At 33.3% G+C, this 11,887-nt stretch overlaps 1 protein-coding gene across 1 annotated transcript; it reads right to left on the bottom strand.

The window, feature by feature from the left end:
• Window positions 1-1,260: 1,260 nt before the first annotated feature.
• LOC114163257 (F-box protein At5g39450-like) lies at window positions 1,261-4,970 on the bottom strand. The gene is made up of 2 exons (XM_028047449.1): window positions 2,670-4,970; window positions 1,261-1,658 (listed from the first exon to the last, which is right to left on the bottom strand). Exons 1-2 carry the CDS (start codon window positions 4,535-4,537, stop codon window positions 1,646-1,648), a joined length of 1,881 nt encoding a protein of 626 aa, XP_027903250.1. The 5' UTR covers window positions 4,538-4,970; the 3' UTR covers window positions 1,261-1,645.
• Window positions 4,971-11,887: the final 6,917 nt, after the last annotated feature.

Genomic DNA, 11,887 nt, shown 5'->3' with positions numbered 1-11,887 from the left:
TTGTGTTGCGTGATTTGGTATGAATTATATGGAATGCGAATGTAGTGATTTCTAGGGCATAAATACTATTGTATGGTGTTGTGCAAATTGTATCAACGACAAAGTGCGTAACGAGGTTATCTTGACTCTGTTAATATTGAACTTATATAGAGGAAGATACTTAGTTGAGAGTCAAAGGAGATTCTTATCTAGAGCTTCGATAAGATATCAGACTCGCAAATATATAATTTATATTGTCATACTCTTTAATTGCAATGTGGTTCGACCATGATATAGCTATAACTCCTAGGAGGTAGGAATGGGTGAGTGATGACAGGTGCAGAATCTCAGATTCTACAAAATACACTTGTCCTCCATAGGTTGAGTTAGATATCTTTGTTGTGTATAAATGAACCATGAGGACTTTGTTTGTGTGATATGCTTTAGACATTTGATGTTTTTAATATGATATGTGATATATGAAAGGATGAATAGTTCTTACGGATTGATGTTAATTTGGATGTAGTATGATTTAAATTCATTCTAGCTTATCGGTGTTTGATTGTGGTTATGGTATCTATCGGTGTGTGAAGCTAGTGTGTAGTTTGCAGCATAAATGTGTATATAAATATATTTTGTAATTGAGGGCTGTACATGACATAATATTATACTATTTGAATTGTGGGCTTAATCCAGATAATGTGGTAACCTATTTGGTAGAATTATCTATTATAATTGGATCATTGCATTTTACTTCCATACAAAAATATATTCTGTTCTGCAGATAAAATTACTTTAAAACACATGAAATCGAATTTAGTTAAAATTTTATTTAAAAAAGTTCTCAAACTATGACTAGTTAACTGCTTATAGTTTTTTGATGTAAAATATAATAATTTAACAAATTTATAATTTTTGCTGTAAACAATAATACTTGATAAATTACTGACTATTTTTTTATCATTTTGGGATGAACAGGGAAAATTAAAGATAACATAAAGTTATCCTTTTCTCATTTTTCTGAGTTATCTTTATATTGGTGAAGCCACTAAAGTTGCTTTACTTCTCACTACGACCATTGACATAGACTTCAATCACAACTTTATAGTAATGATTTTTTTTTTCAATAAATTTCAGGAGGAGTTATCAAAATTCTTTCATGTTTTGTTGGTAAACTTTAGGTCAAATTATAAATACGCTCTATTAAATTTCATTAGATTTTGTGATACTAGTTACCTGTGCAGTCCAAATAACTAAAAAAAGCTGGGGCTATCTGCAAACTGATATGAAATCAGTTTAGTTTTCATATTTACAAATTAGAATTAAATAAAAAAAATGTTTTAAAGCTAATGTGTCTGCAACATCATGTCAAATTATATATCAAATGTAGAGAGAAAGACTATGAAGATCCTCAATTCATTCTTCAGTATATAGCACAACAAACAGCCTGATATTCCTGTAGAACATGGGATGCTATCTCACAACAAAAGCAATTCATAATACATTACTTGTCAAATCACAAGAAGCAGTAACATGAAAACATCATAGCAGGGAAAATTTACTCTGTGACAGCCACAAGCAATGTAATTCCCTCAGTCACCAACAGCTTGTAGAATATATTCATTGTCAATCATAATCTGGTCCCACATCAAAAGGGCACTCAATACTATTGTCCATTCCTGTACAGAAACATGAAATCATGGCTTAGATTTATGTTAAAAAGGGAATGGTCTACACTGGTAAATTGTAACCAGCATTTAGGATCAGTTTTCCAATGATTTCAATTGCATACATCTCAGATTTTCTAGCACTATAAAGGGAGATAACAAAACAATGAATCAAAATAGGGCAATCTTACAACAAAAGAGGCATAGTTTATGTAATTATCTTCTGGCTTCTGTTTTGTGAGACACCATCTCTAATCGAGATACAATACAATTCTTGCATTGTTCTAATACTAAGTAATGATGTTACAGTGCATTCAATACATTGAATGAGGGAACGTTACATTGGCGCTGCCCCTGCCGTCAGATTTGTGGACAACATTCTTTCCTTACTAGATTGATCGTATTGATGTAGACATATAAGCTAAGATTCCAAAATTGTTGCTGCACTGATACGTTTCTAATCTTCAGTAAATTTAGTAACTTGATGATCCCTATTATTCTTCTAACTTTCCTAGTTTATGAAAGATTATTGTTAAACATCAAGACAACAACAACACACCTTAAAATAATGACACATCCAAAAACCACAATAGCGAACTAATGAATTGATAATCCATCTGCAACTGGGGACAATATTATCATGCTACCAAAGCAGGATAATATATGCTTGTTGTACTAAGAAAAGGAGTCTATTAAGGCAGATAAGTTGTTTGGTGACAACAGTTCTTTTAATATTCTTGGAAGCCCAAAAGCCAACCTAAATATAATAAAATTTCAGCACGAGTCATTTTTCAATATCAATATAATAACAATAAACAGATGACAGGTGTACATTAGTATGTTAAATTAACCAACTTTGAGAATGATACTCAGAAGACAGGGAAGTATAATGGCATCCTATCAATACTTCAAGTGACAAGTCCAAAAAATTCCTAATTCCAAAAGATATTAGCAAACCACAAAGTAATAAGATATGCCAGATTGAGGGGAAAGTTTAAAGAAAAGAAGGTGGTTAAGGCCAACCTTGGTGAAGACAAAAAATTGGAAGAGCTGGGGAGGCCAGCAAACACATTCGAGTAGGACTTTGTCAGATATGAAAAATTGGTGACCGGAGGCAGAGAAGATACCCTTTCACCCTTCTTCAATAGTTCTTGTAAGTTAAGTCTTTGCAAGGTCAAAACAATTCTTGACTCCTTCCACATGAAAGCAAGGATGCCATTTTGAAAAACAAAGAGGGAACCAGGCTTTGATCCAGGGTATCTGAATCCATAACCACTTGCAATACCCTCTCCCACAAAAGCATGGTTGACATTCACAGGAACCAAGTCTGCATCAGTGTCCCAGGGAAAGGGTTCTGACGAAGGTTCATTGATATTTGCTGTGAACATTGCTGAACCATTAGGGTGCAAAACATAGTGTGTGCCTTCCAAAATTTTGGTTGCAATGAGAAGCTGTTGTCCCTGGAACTCCTCATAAGAGAGGAGGAGAAAGAACAAAGCCTTTCCAGGCTTGTCTTCAGAAGGTTTTCCAGGAGGCCAACCAAAAGTTCCTCCCCATAAACCAGCATATTCTTGGTCATCTCTAGGAACTCGCAATGGCAACTTGTAAAGGGCAAACCTACTGTCGTGCATATTTGGCCATGCCCGGTAAGAAGATAGCTTCACAGTTGATGCTTTTAAGGTTAGCCTTACTGTGTCACTCGATCTAAGGAATTCTTGAAGCCGTGCATGCCTAATCTCACCGCTTGACATAAGCTTCTTGGAAACCGAATGATTGCCATTCATTGAATTTGATCTTCCAAGCATTTGCTTAATGCCATTCCAGAAATATCCCCTAAGGCCTTTCCTCTTGATGCATTGAGTGTTACCATCCTCTTCAGGCAGAGGATGAGAGACAGACCTTAGGTCAAATCTCGCCCTAACATCACCCAATTCCAACTGGGTTGGATCAACTGCCTCTTGAGAACTCAACTTATACTCATCAACCTCACCACTACCACCCTTGTACATTTGACTAAGGAGTGATCTTCTTTCCCACAAAAGCGCCAAATCCTTCTGAAAATTCTCCTCATCATCCCTCAACCTAGGAAACAATGGCCCAATCATCTTATCCGGGACCTTTTGTCGAACATGGCTAGTAGTAACCTCAAGCAACTTTCTCCTATCACTAAAAGCTAACTTCCCAAAACCAACCATCCCTTCACCATTTCCAACCACCCTTTGTGAACTAGAAACATCACTAATCGACCTACAAACTTTCCTCGACGATGAAGACTCCAAGCCCGAGTAATGCACAAAGCTCTTACTCTGCAACAAAGCACTAACACTGCTACACCCCCCAGGTTCAACCTCAAGCAACAGTACATTACATGACTTATCTGTAAGCTTGACCGAACCGGGATAAACATAATTCACCCCTTTCTCCCTCCCATGAAGAAAAAACATCATGGAACCATCATAATCACTAACCACCTCAAACACAGAAGCCCACAGTATGGGACCCTCTTCAATCCCCAAAGGACCAAGCTCCTGGGGAATTATCCTGCACCCAACAACAGAGACGAAACCAGGCATCACATACACCACGTTCCCAAGCTCAGGATTTTGGTGAACCCATATTCCAATCAATGGTTTCACACCCACCAGAAACCGACAAAGTGCCTTGTAAGAAGCCACACCCTTTCTCCATTCCACAAGGTCCTTGTGGGGCACTATGCCCAAATCGTCACATTGCGTGAGCCAGAGTTTCTCAGAGGCCACAAGAGCGTTCAAACTCTTACAGCACAGACACAGATTGCACACGTCTCTCGGCGACAGGAAGCCAGAAACGACGGCGAAAACATCGTCCGGCAGAAACAACAGCATGTTCGAATCAGAATGTTCTGGTTCCATGCCGATCCGACAAAATAAAAATCAAAACTTGAACGCTTCAGCGCATGCCCAAAAATCGAAATAGCGATGAAAACTACAGGGTTGGGGTGAACGAAGAACAAACACTGGAAATTGTTACTTTTTTCAGGCAGCACGTGGAAGAACCCTGCACTTGATGGGAGTACTGTGATTCTTCCTGTTAGGTGATTGAGAAGGGTTTGGTGGGTTGAGTTCAATTATTGAGTCTGTGACAGAGACAGTTTGACAGAAATGGAGAGAGTGAAAACGAGGTGGTCGAAATTGGGGAGTGAAAAAGCAAGGAAGGTTGTTGGTGTTTTGGATTCTCCAATGAAGATGAAGGTAGATAGAGAGGAGTGGAAGAGAAGAAGAGTCCAAGTAGAGAAAGCCTTGATTGCATCGTTGTCTTGTCTTTTTTCGGTTTCTTTCTTCCTTCAATAACCTATATTTCTCATAGAGAATAAATATAGGAGAGAATAAAGAAGAGAGTAAAAAGGAAAGAAAGTGAAAATAGAGACTATTTACCAAAACCTATATTTTAATTTAGGTATCTATCCATATATCACACTTGTACATACTTATCGATTTTTCAACCAAAAATCTAATCTATAATAATATATAAAAAAATTGTTATAATTTCAATTTTATCTTTAATTATTTTATAAATAATTTAATTTTATTTATTATTTTAAAAAGAAAATTATTTGTTATTTTAAAAACTTTTTTTTGTACATATATTATTTTTTTAATTTTATATTTAATAACTATTTTAAAAATTAATTATATATTTATTTTCTTTTTTAACTTAAATTTTTATAAAAGTTAAAAAAAAATTATACATACAGACGCACTGGTATACGTATGTTTGCTAATTTATAAAATAGTAATTTCTTTATAATAATAATAATTTATAATTTATATTAATAATTTAATATATATAATTTTAATTTACACAATAATAATTATATATTTATTATTTTTATAAAAATTATAATATATTTTTCCTTTTTAATATATATATATATATATATATATATATATATATATATATATATATATATATATATATATATATATATATAATCTTCGCTTATCATAGACCATGATATAAGAAAACAAGAAAGTGGCTTGAAAGAAAATAATAAAATTTTGTCACCTTTTATTCCAAATATACTTATTTTTCTTTTTTTTATTATATATAAAACCATCTGCATCATTTCAAAATCAAAACTAAAAATAATTTAAATATATTTTCTTTTTTACATTCCAACTTCTTTTAAAAACAAAATCATCCGATATTTAAAGAAAAAAATATTTAAAAAATAGTAATTATTATTAATTATAATCGATTTGAGGATGAAATATTAAGGTCATATTCATAATAATCAAAAGACAAAATTTCAAATACATATTATGACTTGAAGAAGCAGAAATTATGAGTTATGAATAATGAAATCCATGATATATTCTTACAATTCTCCAATTGATTTATTTCAACACGTTCTCTTTACTACAATTGATTTTAACTTAGATAAACACAAGGAATAGCGAGGATGGAAGAATAATAACATGGTCAAACAAAGTTATGGTTCATTCTTTTCATAAACTAGTTTTGGGAATAAATGATTACTTAGAGTCACATGTAAACAAAAGGTTATGGAAAGAGTAACATGACAACAAAATATTTTAATTAACTTTTTCATCCATTTCTATTATTCTATCTTAACACAAAATACATGTGTAAGAATGTCAATGAGACGGGTAGCATAAAAATAGTAACTTCTGCGTTTCTTATTCGTGAGATAAATATTTGTTCCGTGTATCTATATATGTATTTATATTTGTGTGGGTATGTGTTATATGGGTATTCATAGATTTTTTTAATATCCACGGATACCCACAAATGTTTATAAAAAAAAATAATTTAATAACATATTTTAACCATATTCAACTAAAAATACAATGCACAATATTCATAAATTTTAAACAAAGTACAAATAATCCATTTAAATAGTGTTGAATGACAATTTACCAAGAAATGAAGATTTTTTAAAACCAATTGATCAAAATTAACTCATTCAAAATACGTTAGTGTTTTAATCATGTTTTTTTTTAATCTAGATTAAGTTATAGTAGGTACGCGTATCAATGGATACAGATATTATGATCTCGTACTCATCCCATTAACATGTATGCAGATATAAAAAACACCCGTACCTATTACCTGTGAATATCAATTTATAATATTTATGTTCTATCCGTCACAAATACTCGTAAGTATGAATTTTTTTATATCCCTGTACGTATGAACTCCACTTACTAATATTTAAAAAATAATATAACTTTTAACACTCAAACAATCCATTTTTAAGAGTAACATATTAATTAAAAAAATAACCTTTATAAAGAAAAATAAGTAAAAATAATAAATACCAATTGGTTGCATAAATTTATTGGAAATTGTTCATTTAAAAATTTAGACTGTCACAAATGAAAAGGTGATATAGTTAGGATCCACCGTTATTTTCAATTTTTCTTATCACCTTTATACCTTTGAGCATGATTGACACAAAAACACAAAGATAAAAGGCATGGAAAGGGCAGTGTGGTAACGTAAAATCTAAAGTACGTTATTTCCTTTGTTTCTTTTATATCAATCCAAAAATACCACAAACATGTGACCTACTACGTTTTAAATTTTTCTTGACTCAATTATGCTTTGAACATAATTATTTTTTAGACACAATCTACAAAAAATAAAATAGTAATACAATAACGTAAACAAATAGTTTTATTTCCTTTATTTTTGTGTTCTCAGAACAAAACAAAGTCCAAGAAGGAAAGGGAAGTGGGAAAATGAAGCCGATGCCTACGTAATTTCTGTTTCCTTTTCAATTTCCTAAGCTTTTCGATATTTTCGATGCATCTAATAATATATCCTACTATTACTTCTTCTTTTTTCATTCAAATCCCTCTAGAAGGGCAGCTAGTATATATTTTGGTATTTGGTAGTAGCATTCTAGGGATTGGTACTTTAGACGATATTATAATCATAAATTATAGTATTTTTCGTATATAAGAATTTGTTTTTTTTCAAGTAAACCTATTGAATATGGTACTTGATGGATTAGTACACATCCTTACAACAATTGAGAGAAGAATAATTTTCCGAGAAATGGAAACATGCAAAGGAAATAAGAATGAGAGGAAAGAAAAATATTTTCATAATGTAAAATTACACTCAAACATATTATATTAGTAGAATAGAAAATTTAAGATAATTGTTACTAATAAAATAGTTCCTTCCTTTAAGGTTTATAGTTTATGATTTAGAGCTTAGTAAAGGAAATTGAATTATAGTATAGGATTATATATAGTTTAGGATTTTGAGCTTAATTTCTTCTTAAACGTAGCAAAGGCTTCTTCACACATCTCATCAAAATTAAATTTTGCATCCTTGATCAAGAGGTTGCTTAGAGATTTAACAATCTTTAAAAAGTCTTTAATGAATCTCCTATAGAATCCAGCATGATGCCTTAAGAAACTTATAATTCCTTTAACATTGGTACGTGGTGGAAGTTTTGCTATCAATTCCACCTTGGCTCGATCAACCTAGATTCCCCTTTCTGAAATTTTGTGACCAAGGACAATTCCTTCTTTCTCAACCTTTATGGAATTTAATGCTGATTTTATGATGTAGAATAGTACTAGCTCACATGGTTGAGAGTACTTGATTGTTATGAAGGGACTTGGGTTTGAGTCCTACGTATGCCAATTGTTTATTATTTTGGTAATATACTTGATCATGATGAGTGATAATATAATCTTAGATTTATAGAAATTATCATGAAACATGAATTGGTTGAATTGGTTGTGCCTTTGCTTTGGGATTGGATGGTTGTGGGTTTGAACCTTGATTGATGTGAAATAAGGTTATTTTTGCCAAATTCTTTTTTGCATGAATGTGATGGGGCAGAAAATCCTAGCCTTCTAAAAGGGTGGGATGGGGTTGGAAAACCATCTTGAATGGCCATTGATTAACCATTAACCACATGTTTAATGTAAGTTTCGTTTTACACTTTATGACCATTAAAATAAAGGTTGTAGAGTGAGGATAAGCACACAACTAGCACTGAAAATAGAGAGTTGAAAGGAAAATTGGAAGCACATTGAAGAAGGAGATTAGAAGGAGTCAAGGAGCGGGTACGTTGCTAACACAAAGGACCAAGGTTTTGCAAATTGAGCAAGGAATTCAGGTTAAGGTAGTTGGACTAGGTTTAGTTGATCGAACCGAGCTTGAACCCAGTCTACTTCTTCTAATTGTGTTTCCATCAACACTCTAAGGGAAGGGATTTCTACTTCAAAAGGAAGAACCGCTTCCATCCCATATACCAATGAGAATGGAGTTGCCCCAGTTGGTGTTTTGACCGAAGTACGATATCCGTGCAAAGCAAAGGGGAGCATCTCATGCCAATCTTTGTAGGTAACCACCATCTTCTGTATGATTTTCTTGATATTCTTATTTGCAACCTCAACCGATCCATTCATTTTTGGGCGATAAGGGGAAGAATTATGATGTTGAATCTTGAAATCATCGCATAATTCTTTCATCAATTTATTGTTCAAATTGGTAGCATTATCGATAATAATCTTACTAGGAAGCATGATGAGTCATTATTTTCTTCCATTTCACTAGCCTTTGTGTACCCATTAGACAGTTGATTAGTGCTTAATTGTTCATCATTAGAGTGTTTTTCATCTGTTGGGCTTTGTTAGGCCACTGTTCCGAATTTGGACTAATTTCACATTATTTGGCCTAATTTTTGTTTTTAATTATTTTTAGGTATTTGGGTGAAGCAAATTTTGGAGCTTGGACATTAATATTTAGTGGAAAAGACTTGCCACATCATTGCCACATCATTTCCATGTCATTTCCATGTCAGCAAAGTCAATGGGTCAACATTTGAGGCCCAGAGTGGCATTTTTGTAAATCTGAGTGGCAGAGTGGCAGTTTTGTAATTATGAGTGGCAAGGGTGATATGACCACGCGAATTAGGTCTGCATGAGGAGGCCAGCCGCTCCATCATCTTTAACCTCTCTTCAAAACCTCCATTTTCGTTCTCCAAGCTTCCATGGACGCCCCCTTGCGGTTTTTCACGTTTTTGGCTCATTTTTACCGTTTTTATGCATATTTGACAGCACCCATTGAGGGTTTTACTTTTTGAATTCGTTTTCTTGCTTGGCCAGTTCGTTTTGTGGGTTTTATTGACTTGGAACAATACCCATTCATGGGGTTTTCGCATTTATATATGACAATACCGTTTTGCATTCCATTTAAGCTTTGAAATCTCTATTTTTGCTCTTAAATTGCGTTTTTCAGATTTCATAAGTTAGGGTTCTTGGTTCTATTTTGTTATTGCAGTTTTGAAGTGTTTGATTGTTCATTTTCCATGTCTAGCTAAGTTTTTCGTATTGGTTCCTTGAAGAAACTGATTTGAAACCATGAGGTTGATGTTTTGCAGTGCACTCCAATTCCTAATTTCTCTTCATCCTATTCAACTTCGTAGCTTTGAATGAAATGGAATTTGTGATGCTTAATCGTGGGTTCATATTTTGCACAATTTTAGAATCCTTGTCATGCTTAGTGAGTTCGGGTTTTGGCCACAGTTGCTTAATCTCTGTGTGTGTGTGTGTGTGTGAAATTGAAAGAAGGATGTGTGCTATGCTTAATGGCATAATGAAGCTGTGTTAATTTTCGCATAGTTGATTAATTCGGATTTCATGAGAGTAAATTGGATAAGAGACTTGATTTAGTAACCTGTGATTGGTGATTTTCAGTGGAATCAAGGGACCAGTACGTTTTGAATTGTGTGTTTAATTCAGTTTTGGTGTTTTGATTAGAATTTAGCAAACTTGTGTGAATCTGCCAAACCCCCCCCCCCCTTGTGTTTTATTGTTGTGTTCATCTGGAAATTTCGCTTTAAATGAAAATATTGGTCGTTGGGAGACGACTTGGTTCACTTTCATATACTATATTTAATATGTTTTAATTTGGTGGGGTACATAATTCTTTCATCAATTTATTGTTCAAATTGGTAGCATTATCGATAATAATCTTACTAGGAAGCACATACCTACAAATCAACTCCTTCTTTATGAACTTTATAACCACATTCCTATTTGCATTGCCATAAGAGGCTGCTTCAACCCATTTAGTGAAATAACCAATAGCCACTAAGATGAAACGATGTCCATTTGAAGCCTTTGGCTTGATAGCCCTAATAACATCCATTCCCCACATTGAGAAAGGCCATGGCGTTGTTAATACATTTAGTGATACTGGTGGTGCATTAATATTATTTGCATATGATTGGCACTTATGACACTTCCGTACATGGACACAACAATCCTTTTCCATTGTTAACAAAAAGTAGTCAACCTTCAAGATCTTTCTAGCCATGGCATGTCCGCTCATATGAGTCCCGAAGGAACCTTCATGAATCTCTTTCAGTATTTGCTCTGCTTCCTTTGCATCGACACACCTCAAGAGTAACATATCATGATTTATTTTGTAAAGAACTTCCCCATTCAACAAGAAGTTTGAGGCTAGCCTCCACAATGTTCTTTTATCATTTTCAGAGGCAGCCTCTGGATATTTCTGATCTTTGAGATAACGTCTGATATCGAAATACCAAGGTTTGCCATCTAGCTCTTCTTTATGTTAGAATTAATTGACGAATTAATTATATTAGTGACTCACTAAAATTATTATGATGGGCCCAATTATGATTTAATAAAATTTAAAGACCTATTAGTTATTATTATGGGAAGTGATAATAAAATAAAATAAAGATAAAATAAAAACCAACTTGATGGACGCTGGTTTATAAAAGGGATTGGGGTTTTGTCTCTGGTCATAAGGTTCTTTTCACAGTAACCCATCAACGTGTGGAAAGAGAAAAGATGGACAAAGAGATAGATTGGGAAACGGTGGTTGACGAGCACACGAAAGAATACAAATTGAAGAACGCATATTTATAGGATTTCTTATGGATCAAGGTTACTGCTCTATTATGTTTTATTGTGTGAGAATCCTAAATCCTAAAGATCCTTAATTGTTTTACATGTGGTATCAGAGTAAGTGTTGTAGGATTTATGATTCTCCTATTATGTGATGTTTCTCCTTTATGATGTTTTCCCCTAATGTTATAAACCCTAATTTAAGTTTATCCCCAATTTTTCACAAACCCTAATTATTAATCGAGGGTTTATAATCACAATGTCTTTATGAATGTTTTCATTTTGTGTATGTATGATGTTGCTGCCATTAAAAAATTGCATCTGCTGTGTGCA

Source organism: Vigna unguiculata, chromosome 9, assembly GCF_004118075.2.
Source record: "Vigna unguiculata cultivar IT97K-499-35 chromosome 9, ASM411807v1, whole genome shotgun sequence".
In the NCBI taxonomy this organism is placed as follows: Eukaryota; Viridiplantae; Streptophyta; class Magnoliopsida; order Fabales; family Fabaceae; genus Vigna; species Vigna unguiculata.
This window is presented reverse-complemented; position numbering and strand designations above follow the sequence as displayed.